The following is a 26,261-nucleotide window of genomic DNA, read 5'->3' as shown; positions in this document are numbered from 1 at the left end:
AAGATGGATGCAGTTCAATAGCCTAAATAGGGGGAGTCTTCCTTTTATAACAGTCTTATACATGTAAGTCTTTTGGCTTTGTTTGCCTGTATGACAATGCTTTTAGACTGCTCAGTAGGCCTAATTGCAAATTGAGGAAAAAAAAGTTTCAGCAAATATTTAAAGAGTTCCTTATGTGATGGCACAACATATCAAGTTATCTGTTAAGAGCTAGATGGGCATTAACTCATACTTTTTCATCACCATTGCCCATCTGACTTGTGATAGATAATTTGTATATTTTGTTTCAAAGTATAGAAGAGATGCTTGGCCATTTAATAGAGTTGCACAGCAAATGTTTAAAGAGGTCCTTATATGATGACACAACCAAATCAATTGTCAGTTGAGAGCCAGCCCAGAAGGGCATTAACTCATAGACCGTAGATGTAATGCCCTCCTGGCTCTCAAAATAGTGATCAATGTCTTTCCTTTAAAGTTAAAGAGAGAGAGAGAGAGGAAGAGAGAGAGAAAGAAAAATAAACAAATAAAGAGAGATAGAGAGAGAAATAAAGAGAGAGATAGAGAGAGAAATAAAGAGATAGAGAGAGAAATAAAGAGATAGATAGAGAGAAAAAGAGACGAAGGAGAGAGTGAGAGAGAGAGAGAGAGATAGCTTTGAGCTTGACCATTAGAATTTCTTCAATTCCAAGGTAGATTTGATCCCACGAACATGGCGAAAGAAATATTTCATTTGTTTGCTGGCTCTCCATTCACAATTGACATTATAGAGTGAAAGTGACAGTTACATTTATATTAGATGATGAGATGAGACAGACACCTCGCTTATTTTTTGACAATTCTCAGAAGTGCCTCGAGGCAAACAGTTGACAAAAAAAATTTGCCTGATGGTTTGGTAACTCCTTGGTTTGAATCACAACATATACAGTGCGTCCCAGAAAAAACGAAACCGAGAAGTATCGATGTTTTATCATAACTTAATCACAACCATAATTAATGAATGATACATATTTGGAAAGCTTAGAGTCTCCTCTTTCAGTTGATGCTACTCATGTGATGCATATTTCATGCATGAGTGATTAAAAGCAATTTAAAGGAAGGAAAATATGTATCACACACTGTATGTACAGCAGTTCCTAACTTGAAAACATTTTACAAATGTACATCCATTCAGATTGTTTGTAATTTATTTTGATCATTTCAAGAAATTCTTTAATTATTTCATTTATTGAAGTGTTTGCAACTGTATTATTACCAATTTAAATTTGTCATGACAACTAGAAATGACCTCTCCCAAGTAAAGATAAAATTGTATTTTTGATACCACTTGTACCAGTGTTTTCTTTAAAGGGATCCGGTAACTTTGTCTCAGATTCTGAAACAAAATTCTGGATTTAGCTCATGATGCTATGATAAACCTTTAGGTCAGTCAGGAACCCCATGACTTTTACAAGCCGATCGCCTGTCTGATTATCAAGATATTTATGATTGGAATTACAAATTTTGAAAACCGTTCGCCTGACGGTTTTCATAACACTACAGTCTATTGGGGAAAACAAGTATGGTAAAACCGGTCACTCAAAGATTTTTACTTTTTTGAGGCACTTCTTGATCATTTTGAAGCGCAATTTTTTTAGGGCTTCAATATCACACCATATCACAGACACTGATAACACGTAGGGCCGTGTATCTCGGATTTAACATTGTTAAACGATCCCTTTAAAGGTGTATTATCGAACCTACATGTATGGTATTTGGAGCTTAGACATGGGAAGTGGAGGACAAGAATTTGGTTTTTTAAGCGAATTTTCATTGGTTTCTTTATATTTTATTGGTTAAAACTTGGAACAACCACCTACTACTACTGCATTGGAAACAATTTAGTTTATATGTACAGTTAACAATTAAATATGTTGTACCCTTGCCAAGTTTTGTAATTTTTTAAGTCTGTGAAAAATGGACTTGTCCAGATTAATGTTTCTTGAGAATGTCACATATGGAAAGCTTACATCTAGAAGTATTCAATAAAGGACCAGGTTTAACCAGTCCACCTTTCATTCTTGAAAAAAAAAAACTTTCAAAAAAATAACCTCCTCAAATTTACAAGGAGTATGGGTAATTCAGTTGTAAACTGAACATGAACATGTACTTTGAGTAATTTTTAGGGGAAATTGTATTGCTCTAGATACCAGAACCCAGGAACTTTCTATTAAATAAACCAGATCTCATGCTACATGTTACTACATGTAAGCATGTATGCCATTCTATGTTCTTTGATAACATGCATAAAATTTAGACCTTGATTGTAGCATTATATGGATCAAGTGATTGTGCAATAGTTCCTCAGTTATTGTGAGATGCTGTTTCTAATTCTGTTTGATGGACCAATTATATCAGCCAGTTATACCATCATCATTGGTTCCATAACTGCATCAGTTGAGTAAATTACAAAGGGTGGAACCTTGTTACATAGAGGAGGATGTATGGGTGACCGGAGATAAATGGTGAACTGATTCCAAGTGAAAGGATAAAACCCCCTCTCCAAACCTTCTGATTGTAGCAAGGTATGAAAAGAAATCACTGTGGCCATAGAAGTGTTGACTCAACATTGTTAAAGGATCAATACCACTTGACAACTTGTTAAGACCAACAAATTGCCTCTTCACAAACCCTCCCCATTGTATCTGGGCCACAGAGCAGGGCCTCAATGGTCAGTGTCTCAATGGTCAGTGAGCTATTTATGGTCAGCTTCTTTAGGTGGATAGAGGTTACTGTCTTCAAGTATGATATAAGGAGTGCTCATGTAAGGAGTGCTCATGTAAGAATTGTCAATGCCTGTAGATTTCTGGTAAACCATCTTGCTTTCATTTTATGTTCAAAGAGGTCTCACTTTGTACATTTTGAAATAATCCACTCATACAGCGATGTAGGTCCTACACACAATGCCTTTGTTTCCCCTTTTCAAAGAATACTTCCACTTCGTATCATGGAGTACACTTCTTGTGCATAAATGAATAACAATTACATAATTTTCATTATTTTGTCTCCGTGTATATCACAATTTGGTCTGCAATGACCTTTATCTGCTCATGCTCAGACTGCAACTATGAACTGGCTTATTACGCTGTACTTGGGATTTTTTCATACAACTTCTACCTTTATTGCTCTTTCAAATTGTTGTTAATGATTCAAGACAATTTTCACCTCTACTGCTCTCTGAAGACAAGTTTGACATCTATTTTTTAACTTCTTTCAACTTTAAAAATACCTTTCACTTTTTCTGCTCACCAAAGTGTTATTTTGTAATTCCTTATTATTTTAAGACAACTTTTCACCTTGATTACTTTCCCAAGTGTTGTTTTGTAATTCCTTATTATTTTAAGACAACTTTTCACCTTTATTACTTTCCCAAGTGTTGTTTTGTAATTCCTTATGATTTCATGACGACTGTCACCTCCATTGCTCTCCCTAGCGTTGTTTCTTAAATTCCTTTCCTCTTTTTGCGTGTGTGTATAATCTATCTTCCCAGACGTTGTCTCATGCTGGTGAGCATGTCTTTCTTGTGCCTACTGTTTCTGAGTAGATCTCGCCGTGGCACGAGGTTAATGTAATATTCTTTGGCCTTATTCATTTGGACAAGATATTCTTCCAAGTCAAGGCAACACATGGTTTATCTATTCACCACTAGCTGCCAAAATCCAAACAGTCCCACCATGTTCTTTGCCTTGTGATGTATCGATGGCAGAAAATAGAGAGATGGGGAAGTTTTCTGTAATGGTTTATGTTTAATTTCACTCAGAATAATGTCAACCTGTTCTCCCCATATAATTTTGGTATAAAACAGTTATTCAATCAAAGGAGAAATATCCAGACTTATCCTCACAGAGTGCTTAGATTGTAGGGCTAATATTTTGCAGTTTTATTGTGTTTCTAAATTCTAGCCATGTTTTCATCAACATAAACATGCTCAAAAATAGTTTCAAGCAAAGTCGTCTCTTGGTGTGTTAGGATATAGATTTGACCTTTGGTTTCTGAACAGACTTGTTGAAATGAGATCTCTGTGGGGACAAATCTTTCCCTCTGAACATTGTTTGCAGAGTGAAATCGCTCCCTCCTCCCTTACTTCCAAGTTGTTCACGGTTTAGAGGGGTAATGATCAACTTCTCAAGCTCATGTTACAGATCGGGAATGAGCGGGGGATGATCGTGAGCTTGAGATGAAATCCAATCCTCTGTCGGTTGATGTAGGCTTGGTTTTTTTAGTTTGATTGCTGAGATATGTGTGTCACGCCCTGCTGTTTTACCTGTCCTCCGTCACATCTGACCTTCCTGTAAATGCTCCCAGCATGCATCCCTCCGAGCTCAACACATCCTCCTCTTTTAATCTTATTGACGCTGGAAGTGTGAAAATCCTTATTTGATTCCCAATGTTGTTATGGATACATAAAAGACATCTAGGAGCTAGATTCTAGTCTTACAGACCTATTTACATGTGTGAGACCTTGACTCTTGCAAATCAAATAAAAGTTTTAAGGGAATAGTTTGTCGAGAAAGTCCTATTTACATGCATTTTTAAGCCCTAACTTGTGTATACATGTGCACTGGGATAAGTTTGGAGAGAATGTTAGGTTTATATAGTCCTATATCTGTAGGTCTATTTTTAGTTCAAAGTACATGGAGAATAGTTTGGAAAGAAAGTTTGTGCAATGGTCCTATCCAATTATCTTTAGGCCACGAGATGTATGCGTAAGGAGAATAGTTAGCGAGGAAACTCATAATCCTCTTTGGAGGCCTACTGTGTGTTTGTCATTCTTGATGCATGTTCAAGGGAAATAATTTGAAGAGAATGATCAGCTTACGCCGAATCAACAGGTCATTGCATCCAGTCGGGTGGTCGCATTACACGACCTTTCGTGAAACAAAATTGAAAGATCATGTGAAGATGCACATTGAGGATACAACCTTTTGGTAGATTTGCTGTAGGGTTTTCACAAGGCGTCGGGTAAATTGGACACGACGATCGATAGATGAGGGGGGTTTATTTCACAAACATTCCCCCGTCATTTCATGAATAAAGGGGTATATTTTCACAAAATGTTGGGTTTTGCGACCACCTGACCCGACAATGATTTCAAGTAAGCGGAATGATTGGGGTGATGGCCTGTGACTGTGTGTAGACCTACATGTATACATGTACATGAACAATATGTTTTGGGTTTTAGTTGCATATTACTTGCATTCTTTTGTGTAGCCCACCTTAAAGAACCTATCATGCTGTGTTTCAACTATGTTTACACCTGCCCTTGTTTTTCTTCTTTATAGGTAATATATATCATGTTATTCTTCTTCGAACAACAAAACACATCAGTGCATAACTGAGGCTTATATTATAAACATAACTGCACTGTTTAGTTTTGTATCTGCCATCCCACTTTCTATGCTAGTTGGTGAGTGATGATGTCATTTAGCATGGGAAAAATGAAGTATGCTGTCACATTATTTTTTTTCTTCTCAATTATTAGTTACTCTATTCTATTTTAAATTATATTTATAAAGTGTTGGTGCTTAAAGTCCTCTCTGATATTAAGTTGGTTTTAATACAAAAAGCAAACTGAGAGCAACAAATAAGTGAAAGTCTGAGCAATATCTAATTAAAAATAGGAAAGTTACACATTTTTGAAGTTGTCAACACAGATTGGCAACACTGTGAGGTATCTTGCGAGCTCCTCTTCAATTTGATTTAATAAACTTTCATTTTCTTCATTAAGATTTGTTTCATATACAGGGGTTGTATAAAAATGTATTTGCAATAATTATATTCAGTGTGTGTGTATTATTGAACATTTTAAAGGGAAAATGTTAAATTTTGAAGTTTTTTGGTACAGGGCAAAGGGAGGACAGCTTGCAAGATACGTTACAGAGTTGCCAATTTGTGTTTGATTGATCGTACCCTCGAAAATTCATAACTTTCATATTTTTTAATCAGTTTTTTTGCTTAAACTTTCAGTGACCAGTTTCTCTCATTTGTTCTGCTTCTATTATAAACCAACTAAAATTCAGGGTGGACTTCCCATTGAACCCCCCCTCCCCCCCAGTCTCCCTCTTCACAGGGCGTAGAGTTGTTGGAAGTATATATCCTGTAATGTATAATGGGCATTCAGGAAATCATAGATAAGTAGCTGATGATAGATAGTACCTGCTAATGCTTCCTTTGAAAGGAAAACGGGTTGCAGGTGGGATTACTTACCCGCATTCATGTACCTATATGGTCCTTACACTAGCTGTCCGCATTAGCCCGAGTTTAGACTGCTAATTCTGATCCGGGTAAATTAGTTCTGATGATATTTACACACCCTGTGACTTGAACTAATTCACAGTGAAAATGCAAATATCAGACTACCGGTACAGTAACTGTATTTAACTCTTGGCTTAATTTATTATCCAATGCAATCTAGGGGCTATACATGTACATGTAGTTTATGAAATAGCCTGCTCTTTGGCCAATTAGCAGGGTATTATGCTGGGTTTTTTAAAATGTATTTATTTACCACTTGTGGGGGGGACACCCTTTTCAGCTCGAGAGCTGTTTTTCATCGGAGTCCACTGGTGAAGACTGGTTACTTTGATCTGTTCTAAAGCTGGAGCCATTCCTTTTTTAGAGAAGCTAAAAAGAAATTTGAGTTGAAGCTTGGATTGGTTTCATATCTGAAGCTTGAGTTTGGTTTGGCCAAGGAGTTTGGCTTGTGGAAATCCATCCCTTGATGGAGGGGGACTTCACAGTCTGCTGGCAACCATTATAGCGTTCAGCTTAAGTTGTTGAATGAGTTTTAATAGTTTCTACCTCTCCATTAAAATAACCTGTTTAAAGGGGCAGTCCATGTATGCATAAAGCCAAATTGAATTTGGAGAAAAATGTGAGAAATGGGCCATTTAAATTGTTGGAGAAAAATTTGATGAAGAATCAAAATGATATGAAGTTTTTAAGTTTTCAAAGATTTGTACATTAACTGCCAATTGAATAATTTTCTTTTCACACTTTGCTCCATTCAGTTTGTGTGATTTTTTAATATTTTTCATTCTAGCGCTTGAGAGAATGTCAATAAATATATGAATAACCTAATATGGTTTTCTTGTGAACGTGAATGTAATCTTGATATTTAAAAGATGTTTGATAAAACCTGGCATATTTACATGATTGATCTTATCTTGACAATTTTTTTCTTCAATTTCAGTGAAATTCAGGATTCTTAATATCAACCAAGACCTGAAACCTGATGTTACTCCGGTAAAGTATTCTATGTATTTATTATGATTTTCACCCGTCTCTTTTACTTTTGTCTTTCTTTAGACACTCTGTTAGTAAAAAATATTGCTAAATAAAAGTTTAAAGAGAATTAATTGTTATATATTCCTTTGCAATACAAAATTATTCCTCTCTCTTTTCCTTTGTGATCTCTTCTTTTTCATTATCACTTTTCTTAATTTCTCCTTATTTTGGCTCACACTACTACTCCTACCTCCTCTTCTTATAGATACTTTCAAAGTTTTAGAATGCATGAAACTTTCATGAATATTACAAGTGATCCAGATTTGTGAGAATTTCATGCTGTGAAATGATTGAATGTTCAACAACATCAATCTTTCAGATTGCAAGGTTTTTCGCTAGAAAAATATTTGTCCTTAATGATTCCTGAGAGTTTCAAGTTAAAGCAGTTTATAGTTGTATAGTAGTACAGAAGTTAAATATTTTATTCTGAGGGAAACTGAGCAGAACTATATGGCACATGATTAGTAAGTAAGAGTCGTTTCTGGCAACCATTACCCTCCCCTACAACTCTCCATATATTCCAACTGGCCTTGGATTTCTTCCTGTACCTCAGACACTGTTGAAAGCAGCTCTAGGGGACAATTAGTTCAATTTCTTCCACTTGTTCACTTCCTCTTTGCCATCTACACCCTCTAACTTTTCCCCAAGGGCCAGAGAGTGAACTTGCTTTGAACTTGCTCACTGACCTGCATATCATAAATTGTGTGGGGTGAGAGGGGTCAACGAGCGGTATGATGGAGAGAGAGAGTCATTGGAAATGACAGAGATATATATATATATCAAGATGTGGAATGACATCCATTTCGACAGGAGTTTGCTTGTTTTCATACTTTGTTTAAGGTCAAAGGTCACATTACACAAGGTCAAGGGTGACTGTCATTAAGTATAGATCAAGGACCAAAACAAAAAATCTTTTTGACGGCTGGATTTGACCTCTTTGAAGAACTTGAGATTGGACTTGTTTCACTCCCCGGCCTGAATATTTTGCTTTTGATTTTATGACTGTTTAATGAAACAAAATGAATTATTACCGAAACTCATAATTTTATGGGATGGCATGACACATAAAAGACCTTTCTGTAACCGAGCAGTATTGATGACAGATATCGTAAATTTTTGAAGTGCTTCAAGCATTCCTTTCTTGTTATAGTATGTCTTCTTATACTTGACATTTCCAAGGAGGTACATGACGATGTTTGGAAGTTTTTAGGGATCAATAAACTTGGATCTTTATAGCCTGTATCTATTCATTTACCATTTCTGTCTCTCAGTACCAAATCAATGTCAATGTCAAATCAGTGAAATTTTGAATCTGTGTGGAAAAAAAAGGATATTTTTTCTCTTATAAATGAGTTGACTTTATATCCAAAGAATTCTTTGCAAATGCGATAGTTATTGATTCATGGATATGTGTAGGTCCTAACTGAAATGTACATTTTTTGATTAAAAAAACAACAAATAATCCCCATTTAATAGCTTACATTTTATCTCTGTAGAAAGTATAAATATTTTTAGAGCTCACTTGAACGAAAACACAAAATTTAGGAGTGATGTGGCTCTGCAAAACTCATGAAGAGCTCTGAAAATCTGAAAAGAGAGAGAGAGAATAAAAGATCTAAGAAGAAAATTCCACTTTTCTCTGTAGAAATTTCCAATAAAGATTGTGTTTCCTTAAAGCCAGCAACTATTGCGTACATAAAACAATCACAAATTTGTTAAGTGGTTCAGATTCTTTAATGTTTCAAGCTATAAAATATCTGAACCACAACTGAAGCGATGCTGTATTTTTGCAGTTTGTTGCTGCAAAAGTTGCTGTCATTTCTAGGTCATAAAAGTTTCATTTCGGCATAATTAACAAGTTTTACAGTACGGTACATGTGTTTTTTAAATGACCTATTACACTGTCCCCTTGTGGTCTTTCAGGTGAGTAAGATTTGGATCGAGTCTCCCAGTGGGGTTAAGATGCAGCAATGGAGGAACCAGGAGAGTACAGACGGACTCATCGATCTGGAGCTGCCGATGACCAATGATCCCGTCACTGGTACATGGTCTATCATCGCTTTACACAAGGATAGGAAGTCAACAAGGACATTTGAAGTGGACGAATATGGCAAGTTTTTAGACAGTTTGTGTTAACCGTTGCAGTGCTGTGGGTGATTCATCCTGCCCATGATTTTAAATATTGGACCATGTCTTTTGACGGAGAATAAAGATTCTGACATTTGGAAGTTCAATTAGACCATTGATGATAACCGCTAACTTGTCGATCCCACCGTTATCTGTTATTTAATACTTATGTTGTATTCTTGTTTGTCTTTTGATTGTTTTGTATTTTCATCAGATTGTGGAAATAAACTTGAATTGAATTGAATCTAATTACAATGTGATTGAAATTGTGATAATGAAAAACGTATTCTTTCTAAGACATACATTTGTATACCTTACACACTTTGTATCCTTTTGAAAATGTGTACTTCATAAAGTGATTGTTCTAAACTCTAAAGTCATTTAGCAATTGTTACTGTCACAGATGATTCTCAATTATGAGCCATGACCACTATATGATATTAAAGAATCATCTTCTTTTGTCTCTGCTTTTCAGTGTTGCCTAAGTTTGAGGTTATCATCACTCCTCCCACCTACGTGATGATCAACACCACATCGATCCGCGTCAAGGTTTGCGGAAGGTAAGATGATTTAATGTGATCTTGATTTCTCCTGCACTTCAACACATTAACCAACTACAAAGTAGACTGTAACCATTTTATTTCATCACTGGAAGGAACCGTAAAAATTCATGCTACAGTCAAACCTGCTTTAGTGAACACCTGTCTACAAAGACCATATATGTCTGCAAAGACCACATTTTTGGTTTATCTTGAAATAGGTTTCTCATTGAAACATGTACTAAAGGAACCAGTCTACAAAGACCACTTTTCGTGTTTTCCTTGGGCGGTCGCTATAGAAACAGGTTTGACTGTATTTGATTTGTTTGGTTTTAACCCTTACTGTACTGGGCTATTTTGAGCACCTCCTGACTGGGGGGGGGGGGGGCCTGGGAGGCCCCCCCCCCCTATGATCTCGGCCGTCGGATGTCCGATGAACACGAAAATTTGCATGTTTGTAGATATTTACGTAACGAACAAGATGGTGTAATTAGTTTTTTGCGATTATGCAAATTTTTGTCGTTATAGCCTAATTAATTATGCAAAATGCTAATTTTATGCATTTTTCAGAAAACTTGTCAAACTTCACTTTTTGAACGTTGAAACTCATTATTCATATGAAACTTCTTTTCTAACACAAAATATTTATTTGGATGTAATTAATAATGATAATTTATGCAAATTTGATGCGATTTTCAAATATTTATTTTCTTGTGTATTTTATTGTTTTTTTATTTCTTATTATATCTATTGTTTTTATTTCTTATGTATTCTTTTGTTCTGGAATACATCAAGTTACTTTGAGAAACATATAAAAGCAATTCGATATCAATTCATATCACCCACTTAGGAAGGAATACATCTAAACCTGTATTCACATTTCTGCTTGTACATGAATATATGCAATTATAGCATATTTTTGATGACATGCGCATACTAATTGTTATGTAACACCTCACAGGTATATCCGATTGTGACGAAAATGGTATCAAAACGTGCGTAAGACTTGAGGGAAAAAAGTCATGAAACGACAATTCAAAATTTCAAGCGGTTGCGGCGCAATCTCCGAAAATGTCGAGGGGGGGGGCCTCCCAGGCCCCCCCCCCCCAGTACAGTAAGGGTTAAACAGATATGTCGACAGTCTTTCCTCGTTACCACATCTTTTCCATGGCCAACTCCAGAGCAACTTTGCTAATGACAACACCTACAAGATTTCATTTGCACAAGACCTTTTTACTTTTGTTGCTTCACATGTACATATATTTGTGAGCTGGTGAAATGTTACAGGTGGTTTTCAATGCTTCTGCCTGTGACTGAAGGGGCATTTTCAGGTGACTTCGGTGGTGAAGTGTTTATGGTCATGAAGAGTAAGCCACGGAACAAAGAGTAGAATAAAGTTTGATCTAGATTAGCTTCAAAGATTTTAAAAGACAACCCACAAAGACTGTATTGAACTGAAATGCAATGAGTGAAGATTAGACAGGAGTTAAAAAGATAGAGAAAAACAAAAGCTACATTTGTAATTCAGAATGTATGGCTGCCAGATGTTGTGAATTATTGTAAACTCTTATTTGTTTGCAACTCCACTGAATTCCAAGAAAGGTGATTAACTTATTATGGGTGTTATACCAATTTCAACTCCTCAAGGCCCAATCTGTACACAATAATAATTAAGGGAAAGAAATGGTGCACAGATTACTATTTATAAGTGGGTCCCCTGCAGTTTATATTGGTTGAGGTGGTTGGTGGTCACACCACAGTGACTCATTAGCTGTTTGAGGCTTTCCCTCTTCAGCAAAACAAGTTCACTGTGTTGTAGTCAGGTGGTTTGGTCACTTGATGCAAAGGTCATGGGTTTGAACCCAGGCACAGTATTTATGTCCTGTCCTTTGGAAAGGCATTGCTCTACACTTGCTAGTCTGTACCCAGGAGACGTATGTGGTAGAATGTTGTGGGAGATTGTTTTCAAATTGCTTTGTGACCTCGCACTGACTGTGGGGAAGGAATGGGAATAATCTGCAGGGAGTGGAGATAGTGCATTCATTGTGCATTGAATGAATCTACCGACAAAGGTAGTGATATCAGTAAAGAGCTTAAGAGCCCATTTTATGTCTCTTTATAAAGTATTCTTTATAACTCCAGACTATTAATTTCTATCTACTTGAGAATATGAAGGGATGTTTTTCAGATTTGAAAACAAAATTAGAGTTAACAACTGGGGTTGCCAGGAAATTATTCAATGTATTCTTAGGTACCATGTGGGCTCTTAGTTCAGTTTATGGGGCTGCTCCCAGTTTCACAAGGGACTTGCTTAGTCACTTGATTTGTTTTGCATGTAATGATCAATCTGTTTTGACATTTCTAAAATGAGGTGTTATTCTTAATAACACTGATGTCGTTCTATTGGTGCAGGGTGAATGTTTGCGCTGGTCATTCCCCAAGCGAGGTACAGCTGTGGGATCATTTATTAGCTGAATTTGAAGAGCTTGGGGACTTGATGGTTCGACCTCACCTCTGTGAAAGAGATACAGGAAGATAAACTGTGAATGATTCCAACCACATTTCCTTAAATACTAAGTGCCTGTTGTGAGAGCCGTCTGGGGGTAAAGTTAATAATATTGACCACAGGTTCCTGTGTGGTTTGCCACAAACCAAAGCAGCCTCTCAAAATCCATTGAAATGATTTGACTTCTGCTAGTCTTACGCATACATGTATATTCTTAGAAACGTATGGATTGCTTCTAGAGTTGTGCATTGAGGAAGAGACTTGATGGCTAACTTGTTATTGCAGTGGTATTGTACTTTGAGATCTTGGTTTGAAATTAAGTCATTGTGCTTTTGTTATTAAAGTCAAATTTGGTAAATTGTATTTTTTATTCATTTACACATGAATAATGATTTTTTTTTATGTAACACATTTAGGAATTTTACAGATATTGTATGTCACCAATCAGTAAGTGCCTGGTCCCTCATGTAGGATCAGAAGTCTTGGGTTCTTTGAGTAACTGAAATGTTTTAAATAAAAATGAATGTAATTGGTAGCTAATATTGAATTTCATATTACTTATCTTTTAATGAAAATAGTATACTTGTATCATGGGAGAAATTTATTGTTACCAAGTAAGGGTATTTCAAGGCATAATCATCAGCATTGAAAACAAAGTTTCTTCTTGGAATTCTTGCTGGGGATACAGGTCCCTAGAGTCTTGTGGCTCTTCCATATTTTCAGTATTTGTTTTTCTTATGCCCCAGTAAAAATGAACGTCCATGAATCAGTTAACCTGATATTTAGATTGGAAGTTTCTAAACATTCCATAACTTCACAATCGCTGTGATGACCAGTAGATGATATGTTTCGGTGCTGCAGGCTTCCCCGAGATGATGTACATGTGGTTTCCTGCCATTCAGTTTTAGGAGCCGACTGTTGGTCATAGGTCAGCCAGAAGTCAAATAAAAATGTCCTCAGACTTGTTTTGGGCTTTTGATTATCTCTAGTTGGGTATTGTCTGTCACAGTTTCCTCAAGAGTTCAATCTTCAGATCATCAGGACGGGGAAGGACTATCTGTCTAGAGAAATTTGTATTCTAATCTCCTTGGAATCATCATTATTATTAGGAAATGAAAGATCTGCTTCAGCTGTGGTGTCTAATAACCGACCTGATTTCTTGGGGGTTCTTTTAATTAATTGCCATTCCTCAGTTTCCTGATGAGCGGCTGGATTTGGACAGCACATCGGCCCATCCAAACAGGTGGATACTATAGGGGGTGATATGACTTACGCTAGATGGTGACTCACGATGTCGGCTAGGTGAAGTCACGGGTCAGACCTGGTCAAAATTAGTTGTTTCCCAGGGATCAACTTGAGCAGGTGTCTGGTACATACAGACGTCCCAAATGTCAAAATGTCAATGGGCCCAACGCACACAGAACCCCAATATTGTACTAAGTATATAATAACAAGAATAGTCGTTTAAACATTGTGCAAAATTCAATAGATGAATTAAAAAAAATATGTATGATGTTAACAATTGTGCATTGAAAATGGTGTGAAAAGGAACCAGAATTGGAAAATAATTTGTGACAAAGTTATTATTGCCAGGAATGATGCAGACCCTATTTAATTTCAATCATAAAATTTGTTTGTAATGAATAATAGTAATGGAAAGGATCTGTATCATTCATGTGGAAACATGATGTGTTCGTATTCATGTTGTATACGTTACAGTTATGAAACAAAGTTGTGTGAATTGAATTCTGTTTCTCAAATTTGAATAATCAGATACACGTATGGTCAGCCGGTGAGGGGATCATTCGTAGCCAGGATCACTGTCAAGAGTACTGGCTGGAACTTCAGAGAGAGGAAGACCATGACAAGACGAGTTGAGGTAAGACTTCTGAGTACTTCTTTCTATTAACTGGGAGAAGGGGGAGGAAATGGGGGAGGGGAGGGGAATGGGGAGGGGAGAGGAGAGGGAAGGGAATGGGGAGGAGAGGGATTGGGGAGGAGAGGGAATGGGGGAAGGGAGAGGAGAGGGGAGGGGAGGGGAGGGGAGGGGAGGGGAGGGGAGGGGAGAGAGAAGGGGAGAGGGAATGGGAGAGGGAATGGGAGAGGAAATGGGGGAGGGAAGAGGGAACGAGGATAGGGGTTATGAGATGGACACACAGTGATACAGGTGTTCATTGAGGGGTTCATTTACCTTTCAATCTTGAAGTTGAGGGTGTGAATCTTGGACAGAAGGATGAAGAGCTTGAGATTACAGGGGGGGGGGGAATGTTTAGAGTTATATTGTCCTCATGGAGGTTATTGGGGGGATGCTATTGTGGATCGTTAATTTGACTTTCATTTACGACTTGATGATTTGAGTCTTCGCTCGGAGAAGAGGAGGTGGGATGGGGGGGGGGGGGGGGTGAAAATGTCCTGGTAGACCTGCACTGCACTGTGATAAAGTACAGTCTGTCTATAGCGACCCCCCTAGGGAAACACAAAAAGTGGTCTTTGTAGACAGGTTCCTTTAGTACATGTTTCAATGAGAAACTATTTTCAAGGGAAACAAATGTTTGGCCTTTGTAGACAGGTGGTCACTAAAGCAGGTTTGACTGTACGTATTTCATTTTATTTTCAAATATGAGATTGAGAGTTTGAATCTTGGTCCCAGCTAGAAGAGTAGTATGTATGGATTCTATGCACATGGACATGATGTTTAATACAAAGAATTGTGAAAATGCTTGTTTCATTCCAGGACACTGGCCCTTCGGGATGCAACGAGTTCCCTGTGGATTTATCACGACTAGAACTCAACTCAACAGACTTCTCATTGTGGGATGCAAGGCTCAGTGTGGATGTGGAATACACAGAAACATCTACTGGTAAGCATGGGATCATGATCAAGGAGTTGTGGAAGAAAAGAGATGGGGAGAGAGAAAGAGAGAGAAAAGAGATGATGAGAGAGAAAGAGAGAGAAAAGAGATGAGTAGAAGAGAGAAAGAGAGAAAATAGATGAGGAGCTAGAGAAAGAGAGAGATAAAGAGAGATGAGGGAGGGAGGGAGAAAGAAACAAGGAAACAAACAGAGAGAGAGAATGGGGGGGGGGGGGCAGGGTCAATATTAAATAACCATATCTAGAGCCAGAAGGGTGTTCATTAAAATAATCAAAGAAAAAAATAGAAGAGAAAGAAAGATAGAAAGATAAAAGTGAGTTTCTGGCTTTCATCAAACAAAATAGATTAATAAACCTTTTACAGTCAATTTAAGATGAATTATGTAAGTAAGTGGCTTGGAGAGTGACCCAACATTTTCTCAGGAAACGTGTATTCCGGACTTTATATGGTCAAAGGTATACAACGATGTAGGTGTAGGATTAGGGTTTCCATTTTGGTCTTAGGTGATAGGTTCAGGGCCAGGTATAGCCCTTGGTCAAGGGTTGAAGTTAAGAATTCAACTAGTGTAAGAAACTGCAAAGCAATTTATTGCTGGAAAATGTTTCAGTCTGTTTGAAGTATGTGTTCAAATCGTTAGTTTTAACCTCTGTTGTTTTGTTTCTGCCTCCCTGTCATTGTTTATGAATAGGTGTGATGCTGGAGGCGAATAGCGAGAGTTCTCAAATCACCAGAGATGCTCTGAAGCTTCAGTTCGAATCACCCAACATCTTCAAACCAGGTGTTCCATACTATGGAAAGGTAAACATAGAACACACTACGTTTTGGTGCATTTGAGATTTCTTTTTGGCGTGTGCGTGTGTGTGGGGGGGGGGAGGATGAGGGGGGCAGGGGGGGATGAGGGGGAAGGGGGAGGCAAAACTGCTACAAAAAATAACTAAAAGAGAGGTATATGGAATTGTATTAGTTTTACGAGAGAGGCACATTCCTTAAATACAGCAACTATTTGCAAGCAAGTTCATTACTCAATCAATAATTGAGGTTGAACCTGTTTTGTAAAAGAAGAACTGTACAGGTTATACTTGTCGTGGAGATGTACTTATTTTCTGTGATTTGAAGAAAACAAAAATTGTAGTGGGAATGTGCTTGTAATGTAGTTATCACTTAAAAGCCCCTCAAGTGTTGGGAGCCCCAAATTTGATGGTAAAAATTTCACTTAAATTGTATCATAATGTGAAAGAGGATGTCATTTAAGACACACTTCTGCAAAGATCCCCCTCCCCCCCCCAAAAAAAAAAAATGTGTTTGAAGACAAATATTGATAAAAAAATACATAATTTGGGTTTTGTGTTGTACGCAGAAAACCAAAATTTGGTATTCTTTCATCAATATTTGACTTCAAACACGTTTTTTTTTAAAAATCCTTGTAGAAATGTGTCATAAATGACAGCCTCTTTCACATTATGATACAATTTAAGTGATATTTTGCCATCAATTTTTTTGGGGCTCCCAACACTTAAGAGGGGCTTTAATGATAAACTCTTAACTTCTTTACTTATTTATTTATTTTTTGTTTTGTATGAAAGATATTTGTAACCCACCCTGATGGAAGCCCAGCTGCTGGCAAGCTGATTAGCCTGAGCTGCAACACAGACCAGGGCCAGATCTTTGATAAGAACCTAACGTCACCGGAGAATGGAGCCATTGAGTTCACTGTGACAGACATCAACATCACAGCTACCAGTCTCAATCTCTATGTAAGTACCTCTTAGGAATTGGTGATTCAATTTACAGCTTCTCCATGCTAAACCTTATCTGAAATGGCCAGGGAGCACCAAAGCAATGCTGCAGATAAAAAATAGGCATTGACATAATTTTCACGCTTGTTGGTTAGTGACTTTCCTGGGAATAAGATTTTTCTCTTTTTTAATCCCCCATTTTTGGTTTTAGCACCAAGCTTATGTAATGGCAACTAGCCTGTTTCTATATTATCATTGTTTTAAAATTTAGCCACTTTCCTTTTTCTGCACAAAAAAGTTGGATAGTACATTGCTATGTAGAAGTCTACCCCCCCCCCCCATACCATATCTATGCCACAAATTACATCTAGGATGACCATGCCTTGATTAATAGTGTTGTTTGAAAATTTAGTAGTTGCAGATGAGACATTATTTAAAGTGAAAGAACTGGGCCAAATATTTAAATGAAGGTGCCCGTCATGACAGATAGAAAAGAAAATGGTGAAATGATTATCTCCTGACTTGATGTCATTGTTTTTATCTCTTTTTTTGGTGATATCCCATGTCAGGCTCATGCTCCGGGGTTCAACATCGCTCCGCGTGAAACCTACGGCAGACAACACTCCTACACCCTTCACGACCCAGCCACCTCACACTACGCCCGCCCCCAGTTCTCCCCCAGTGGAAGCTTTCTCCAGATAGCCCCCATCAGAGGTGTGGCCGCTGTCGGATCGGAACAGACGCTCAGGATCGACTTTACCGCCAACGACCCCGAAGAAAACCCACGCTTCAGATTCGTGGTAAGTATGGTCTCTTTGAGACGTTGCTAACCATTACAGACCCTTTCACCGAAGACTACCTGGAGTTCCAATGTTATCATTTTTTCAGTTTGTCCATCCTATTCTTTCCCTCCCTTCATCTGCTTAGAGAGAGAAGAGAAAGTCTCAGTCGATGTGATGATTCGTGTATAGCCTTGTCTGTTTTATGTGTCAAGTTTAGTGGTGAGATACCATTTTATATGCAAGATGATCTAATCTGGACCCGCTTGCATAGATCTTGCCATTGATCGTATTTTACCAAAATAATCAATATTAACTACCATGGCAGCATCACTCAACAGCCAATCAAATCAAGGTTTTTTCATGGAAGTTACCATTAATGGTAATTTGTATGCAATATGGTCCAGATTGTGGACGTTTATGTTGTATGATGTAAAATTTGTGAATGATTTTTTACAGAATAACAGTAAGTTGTATGAAAAGGGGAGATTGACAATTTGCTCTCCAGTAATCAGAGAATTATGTTTACCTTAAAACTTCAAAGAGGGTTATAATTTGTCCCCTTTGAGAATTTATAATAACACAATGCATCCAACTGTTTGCTTTCTTAGGTGATGTCAAGAGGAAACATCATTGCCACAAGGTTCTACCGCGCTCACAAGAGACCCAAACGTCAGGCGGAGGGGAGTGTTGGCTCATCAGCGGGGAGTGGACCCTCTCAGAGTGAACCGGATGGTTCCGAAGATGGTATGCCCTCTGTGGTTGGAGAACCGTCAGTGGTTGGTCTACCCTCTGATATGGGTTCTCTGGATATACCCTCCTTTATTCCATCAGGTGTGTTATATGTTACTTCCTTTTATTTACATGGATATTAAAATCATCATCATCACCATCATCACCACCACCACCACCACCACCACCACCACCACCACCACCACCACCACCACCACCACCACCCCCACCACCACCACCACCACCACCACCACCACCATCACCACCACCACCACCACCACCACCTCCCATGTCACACTAACTCATTTTGTCCCAGTTTCTTTGTCCATTTGTCTAGTAGGTCTCATTATTTTGCCCCATCTCATTACCTTTCCATCTCATGATGTATTTGTCTTCTCATGTGACAGGCTTTCTATTTAAATTTTTGATTATATAATATTATTTCACACTCTCTGTCTCATTGTTTAAGCCCCCTCCCCTTCTCTCTCTCTCTCTCTCTCTCTCTCTCTCTCTCTCTCTCTCTCTCTCTCTGTTTCTCTATGTCTCTCACTTTTCAACTGTCTCTGTATCTCATTGTTTTACTGTCTTGTTTCACCAATCTCTATGTCTCATTGTCTATTTGTCTCATTGTTTTACTGCCCCCCCCCCCTCCCGCTCTCTCTATCTCTCTGTCTCTCACTGTTCAACTGTCTCTGTATCTCATTGCAGCTGTCTCATTTTCATCATCACATATTTCTTATATATTCATTATTTTGCTGTCTAATTATTTCACTTATCTCTCTGTCTCATTCTCTCGTTAACTCATTGTCTTGCTCTGTTGTTTCATCGCATCTCCATTCCATCTAACTAGGTTCTGACGTAGGAGCAGATACAAGCCTGCTATTTATTTCTGTTCCCCTGAGTCTTGGTAAATCTTTGAGATTAGTCTCATCAACTAGATGTGTGCCTTACATGTATATCCAGCTTGCGACAAAGTATATCATTATTATACAAAGGATAACCAGAATATATATTGCGCTGTGAATCTAAAGCTCTTGAGATTGGTCCAGGATTTGTGTGTAAAGCATTTATAAAGCTATTTGTCTCCTTGCTCAATGTGCTAATTTCAGGAGTACTGCATCATAATTTGCATTTTTGTACCTATACCTATCTAAAAACTATGAAAAGACTACATATTCTAACTATATATATATATATATATATATATGTACCATGCACAGGTAAGCTGCAACAATTTACTTGCCTTTTAACCCATTTCTAAGGAATACAAGTAATATGAAACATTGCATTCCTGGGTATTCTTCAAGTGCAATGTCATTTCATCTTTAGTGTGTCGAGAAGTAGAGATACAAATCAATACTAGCACAAAAGCAGACTTATTTTAGGGGAGGAATAGTTCATAAAAGCACCTGGTGAATATGTTGGATCTTGGGCATCAGAAAATTTGTGAATAGCCTATCTTTTCTAAAATGATGTACATTTCAGTATTTTCACATAATATTTTCTTTGTCGATGATTTGAATATGAAGCGATTTTGTCCAATATTAAGTTTGCATATTGCCCTAAAAAGATTGTGTTGTATTTTCCCATTACTGTGGTTGTAATGTTTATTTATTTCCTTTTAATATTTCCTTTATTGGTCATTCCTTTTTTCCCCTCTGTTAATGATCTTCCTTGGATTTGGATGTATATTTATGCAATTGAATGCCTTTCACCTTATTTTTGAGAAACGCTGATTGCTGTAAAGTGCTATTTACTCTAGCAGATGCATTATATTATGCACGTACTAATTTTTTTTTTATTTATTTATTTTTTTTTTAATGTATGCATTCACTGCGGTGCATTATACCACTCAAACATTTTGTTTACTAATGGGATAGTCAAGTGACAAATTTGCAGCATAATGAATACAATAATTTGTTATATAATGTACCGGTACCAAGTTTATATTTGTTCTATGCATGTTTTTTTTCTTCACATGAAATATATGCATATTAATCAGGGTTATTTGTGTTTTTTCTGATAAACTACTCAAGGTAGATATATTGTATATATCACTAACATTATCCATATTAATATGAAGCTGAAATCAAATGTCTTACAGCTTCTTTGATTGATTTTGCTGCTGCTTCATTATATTAAATGGTTTACAGTGTTGTTTCCGAAAGAAAAATAAACAATTATTATTTCAGCTACCATGTGGAATTACATTAATGTGACCCCTGTATTTGAGAGAACCATTACTGAAACATGTATGCCTTTTCCTGTGTATTGTATATCAGGATCCATCGTATAGAACATTGTTACTCTCATTATACAAAGTAGCTTTTCCAGCCCTATTTCTTTGTGCTCCATTGTTTTTACCCCTGATATAACAAGGATGTTCTGTGGTACATACCATAGGTGTTTTTTTTATAACACAGATCTACTTTATCGTTGTTTTATTAAGTACTAGGAGGATCATCCTTCTCATCTGACTTCAGCTTCGTGCCTCCCACGGACGCTCCAGTGATCATTGTAGAGCCAGGTGAAGTGTACTCCAGGGAACTCTTGTTCCGAGTTACCCCTGACATGGTCCCAGAGACCAGGGTCCTGGCCTACTACATCCGAACCGACGGAGAGGTGGTGGCAGACAGCGTTGCATTCAGAGTACAGAAGAAGTTTGAAAATGAGGTGAGACCATTTCTGTCAAAATTACCAAATAGTTGCATGGAAAGATTTGCTGAAGTAAAAGGGAATTCCTGATGATATTTTATGCATCTCTGTCAAAACAAATAATTTTTACAAGCTGAAATGAATTTTGCAATGATTTAGTCAAATCTGTATCCCACCGCTGTCACCGTGGAGGTAAACTCAGATCCCAAGATCATGCTATCTCAAAATCAACTCATAGTTGCATGGATGGAAGTGCTGAAGTTCATCTGCAATCATAATTTGTAATTTGTAATCATAATTCTTCATGAAACCTTCACATATCATAGCTCTAGTAAATATTATTTTTATGCCTCCGCCACCGAAGGTGGTGCCGGAGGCATCATGTTTTCGGGTTGTCCGTCCGTACGTCCGTCCGTCCGTCCGTCCGTACGTCCGTCCGTCCGTACGTCCGTCCGTACGTCCGTCCCGTTTGACCGTTATCACAATATCTCAAGAACCATTTAAGATTTAAACTTAAGACTCGGGAATAGTATTTATCACCATAGGAAGACGATCTGATTAGATTTTGGAGTACGTAGGTCAAAGGTCACAGGTCACAGAGGTCAACTTATGAAATTCCTTGTATTGAGTTTGTTAGCGCGATATCTCAAGAACCATTTGAGATTTAAACTTCAAACTTAAGGATAGTATGTATCACCATAGGAAGACGATCTGATTAGATTTTGGAGCACGTATGTCAAAGGTCAAGGGTCACAGAGGTCAACTTATGAAATTCCATACATTGAGATTGTTATCATGATATCTCAAGAACCACTGGAGATTTAAACTTCAAACTTAGTGATAGTGTGTATCACTATAGGAAAACAATCTGATTACATTTTGGAGCACGTAGGTCAAAGGTCAAGGGTCACAGAGGTCAACTTATGAAATTCCATACATTGAGATTGTTATCATGATATCTCAAGAACCACTGGAGATTTAAACTTCAAACTTAATGATAGTGTGTATCACCATAGGAAGACAATCTGATTAGATTTTGGAGCACGTAGGTCAAAGGTCAAAGGCCACAGCGCACATTATGAATGCAAAAACAGCTTGTGATCGCGTTATCTCAAGAACCGATTGATGGATTCATGCCAAAATTAGGTCATGTTTGTTACTTGCAGAGCCAATGAACTGAGTAGATTCTTGGTTCATAAGGTCAAAGGTCAAAGGTCATGGGCCCATTATGTATGCAAAAATAGCTTGTGAACGCATTCTCATTAGAACTGACAGATGGATTACTATTTAACTCAGAACATCTTGCAGAGCCAATGAACTGAGTAGATTTTATGGTCATGAGGTCAAAGATCAAAGGGTCATATATGTATATGAGAAATTGCTTGTAATCACAATATTCTGAGAACCTGTCAATGGATTACCATTGAACGTGAATTCAATTTTTTTTTTCTGTTTTGGTTTGTAAAATTGCTCTATAACGGAGGCATCATTTTCGACTGCGCGCAGTCGAATTCCATCTAGTTTTATTAATGTTTTGGTCAAATTTATATCCCAATGCTGCCACAATTAAGCTCAATCCATTCAGCACAAAAATTTTGTGAGAGCTAAATGAATGAGTTTTCTTTTCTTTCCTCTTGTGTGTTTTTCTGTAATCCCTGCTTGTAGGTTGATATAGCGTTCAGTGATGAAGAAATGATGCCGGGAGCCGAGACCCAGCTTATGATCCACGCCTCGCCAGGCTCACTCTGTGCAGTGGGCGTGGTTGATAGGAGTGTCCATATTCTGGGTGGTGATAATCAGCTCAAGGCAGACAAGGTAGGCTGACAGATTTTATTTGTTTTTTTGTTGAAATAAATCTTTATTCATATACAAAATCATGGATAACATCATACATAAATATTTATTTATTTAGGCTGTTTTTATTTCTGAAGTCAGATAAAAATATTATGCATACTAAAAAATACAAAATGAAATATAAACAAAAATCGGTGGAAAGCCCAATTCAGCAATGTTTACAGATTATTACTGTTCTTCCTTGAGGTCATCTGACAAATGGATGACAGACAGTGTTCTTAATAATAATAATAATAATAATGAAACTTATATCGCGCCAAATCCACTCTGTGGAGTGCTCAAGGCGCGTTTAGTTTCTTGGACAGTGAATTGGTTTATATACTGTGTGGGAGAGTGGCTAGACATGTTATGATAATGATCAAATGAATGCTTTGGAGCCAGAAGGGCATTAACTCATATCATTAGACTTAGAGTTAACATCCTTCTTGCTCCAAACAGAAAATATACTCAAATATGGGTTATTTTGTTTTTTTGTGAAACAGAAAGAGGGGTTATCTTCTTCTTCTGTCAGGTTTAGACCAAAAATAGAATAAAATGCCATTTACTGGGAATCCATTTTGTGAGAAGTTGACAAAGTATAGCCATATAGAAAATATATTGCTGACTATTAGCTGTCATGTGCTCTCTCTCTTAGAACTAGTGAGAACTGTGTGGAATTACAAAGTTGTAAAGTGAATGATTACTTTCATGTACAATTCATTCAGAACAATCACAACTCTTTTTTAAAGATTTCTCTCAGTTTTATTTTCACCACTTATTATTGCTCCACTTTAAAAGAGAACTGAGCAGCCACATAGAATTGTTAATATGTATTCATCAATTCTTAAAATGGAATCTTACCAATTGGTTTTTGGGGCTGACGACATATGGAATAAATCAATGATTGATACACTAACACCTTTGCAATCTCATTTTATCATCTGTACGTACGCAGATCTTCGCTTCACTGGATAAGTACCAACTGACCTCTGCTGGTGGTTACATTGATGCCACCACACACTGCGTACCCGAGGAAGATGAGTATCCTCAATTCTTCCCTCTGGGACGCAAGAAGCGTGGCATCTTCCTGCCGGGATACGGCTCAAAGTATCAGGACTCCTCCAGGGCATTCAAGGTAAACTCATCAATTTGGCAGCACTTGCATGTATGCTTAAAGTTAAAGTTTTGTAGGGGCAGGGAACATCTTTTTGAAGTAAATACTGTATCTAAATGTTAAATATTGCAGGAAAAACATAACAAGTTTTTTTCGCATTGTAGCTTTTAAAGAGCCTGTATTTTGTTTGTGTCCCTGTAAGGAATGGGGTTCTGAGTCATTAATATTGCATTCGCATTTGCATTGCTAACTATGTGATATGATTTGTACAAATACTTGTTTTCTGACAATTGCAACCTGTTCTAGAGGTTTTTTCTTTTGAATGTTAAGAGGAAAGATAAAAGATGGTGCTTGGCAGTACAGTATTTACAGAGCCTTTTCTTCATATTTTTCATACATTGTAGGACATGGGTTTGTTGTTCATCACCAATATGGATGTAGAAACCAGTCCTTGTGTTGGTGTAGGTTCAGTCTCCAGAGGCACAGGTGAGGAAACGTTCTTAACTGAGATTACTTGGGCACTTATATCCAAAGACCACTACTATGTATAGTTGTTGAAAGGGTACAAATAGTTTGGTTGGGTGTTCATTATCCGTGGGATGGTTATCTCCTAGATGTCCAGGGGTAGTCCTCAATGTGGGTTATTTGTTTACCGTTCATGTGAACCTGGCTGGTATGGGCAACTGATTTAAAAGCCTTGGCACTGTCTTCACCATTTAAGAATCTGTACATTGTCAATGCCACAGATACCAACTATCATTTGCGGAGCACTAGGAGTGTCAAGTCTGACAGACATGAGCGCTATACAAGAACCTACTACTATTACTATTATTATTATTATTTTGAACACATTTATCTTGTGAAATGGAACTTTTTTCTCTATCTGCCAATTCTTCATGAAGCATTAATAATTTCAATTTGTTGTGGTCTTAGCTGAAGTTGAGAATGCAGCTGAGGGACCCATTGCTGTACCGCTGCTGAACAAAGAGAATGCTATCTTTGATGACGGCGGTGTCTTGGAGAAACCAGACGTACACAACGATGTCTTAGAGACAGCTCCAAGGATCAGGTCGTACTTTCCAGAAACATGGTTGTGGGACCTCAGGAGAACTGAGTAAGTAGTCCGAATGGTGATACTTGTTGAAATTAGAAGTGCATTGAGATAGTATGTCATATCCCACCGCTGCCACCAGGCCAATGAGGGAGAAATTGAGTCTTAGAGAAAGTCAAAGTATAGATGTTTGACGGTATGATGAAGTTTATTCTGTTGGTCTTGGTCACACATTTGCCATCAACAACACCAAAGGGGTTTCCCTGATAGAGTAATAAACACCCCCTTGCAATAGGCATACTCAGAAGATTATCATCATACTGTAAATGTAATAATGATTTCTTATATAATGCACATATCCGTCTCATTGTGGCGTTCATGGCTCTTAGATAACATTACTCAAGTTATAGCCGTGGTGCCAAAGTAACTAGTGCTCAAACTTATCAGGTACTCATTTTGACCTGGGTGGAGAGTGGCAAATGTAAATTAATGTCTTGCCATGGGCTGGGAGACGTACCTAGTAGTTTGTTATCTACAGTCCAGTGACTTGTCCGCAAGACGATGACACCTTGAGTATTTGTCATTTTCTGTCACACCCAGCTCTGTCACAGGTGAAACCTCCATCACAATGGAGGTGCCAGATACCGTCACCGAGTGGATTGGAAGCGGCTTCTGCACCTCTGTGGAGTACGGAGTAGGCGTCTCACCCCCCACCAAGCTCCGAGCCTTCCAGCCTTTCTTCCTCTCCTACACCCTACCTTACTCTGTGGTGAGGGGAGAGGTCGTTCCTATCACAGTCACCGTCTTCAACTATCTCACAGAGAGTCTGGTGGTAAGTTGGATTTTCCATGACCTCTTCAGGAAACAATCCTGAGAAAACTTGGCATTATGCCAATTGGAAAGGCTCATGAAATGAATTTGCAAGAAGTATGGTCTATAATTCGACTAACTTGATTTACTTATGCTTTCATACATGCACATGTTCATCCCATA

At 37.8% G+C, this 26,261-nt stretch overlaps 1 protein-coding gene across 10 annotated transcripts in view; it reads left to right on the top strand.

Annotated features, from left to right (window-relative positions):
• LOC757285 overlaps positions 1 to 26,261 on the top strand; it is a 113,201-nt gene that overhangs the window by 11,956 nt on the left and 74,984 nt on the right. For 9 of the 10 annotated variants that reach the window (XM_030977023.1, XM_030977020.1, XM_030977021.1 and 6 more), the window contains exons 4-18: positions 7,229 to 7,281; positions 9,247 to 9,433; positions 9,926 to 10,010; positions 14,269 to 14,374; positions 15,230 to 15,356; positions 16,057 to 16,166; positions 16,952 to 17,122; positions 17,674 to 17,904; positions 18,495 to 18,717; positions 21,065 to 21,288; positions 22,936 to 23,085; positions 24,059 to 24,238; positions 24,622 to 24,703; positions 25,151 to 25,331; positions 25,869 to 26,100. In XM_030977023.1, coding sequence (XP_030832883.1) covers positions 7,229 to 7,281; positions 9,247 to 9,433; positions 9,926 to 10,010; positions 14,269 to 14,374; positions 15,230 to 15,356; positions 16,057 to 16,166; positions 16,952 to 17,122; positions 17,674 to 17,904; positions 18,495 to 18,717; positions 21,065 to 21,288; positions 22,936 to 23,085; positions 24,059 to 24,238; positions 24,622 to 24,703; positions 25,151 to 25,331; positions 25,869 to 26,100 — 2,342 coding nt within the window. The remainder of the gene's footprint in view (positions 1 to 7,228; positions 7,282 to 9,246; positions 9,434 to 9,925; positions 10,011 to 14,268; positions 14,375 to 15,229; positions 15,357 to 16,056; positions 16,167 to 16,951; positions 17,123 to 17,673; positions 17,905 to 18,494; positions 18,718 to 21,064; positions 21,289 to 22,935; positions 23,086 to 24,058; positions 24,239 to 24,621; positions 24,704 to 25,150; positions 25,332 to 25,868; positions 26,101 to 26,261) is intronic. The other variant, XM_030977014.1, reaches the window with a different exon arrangement.

The sequence above is a fragment of the Strongylocentrotus purpuratus genome, unplaced genomic scaffold (assembly GCF_000002235.5).
Source record: "Strongylocentrotus purpuratus isolate Spur 01 unplaced genomic scaffold, Spur_5.0 spur5_scaffold_9, whole genome shotgun sequence".
In the NCBI taxonomy this organism is placed as follows: Eukaryota; Metazoa; Echinodermata; class Echinoidea; order Camarodonta; family Strongylocentrotidae; genus Strongylocentrotus; species Strongylocentrotus purpuratus.
The sequence above is the reverse complement of the archived record's forward strand: the minus strand, read 5'-3'. Positions and strand labels throughout refer to the sequence as shown.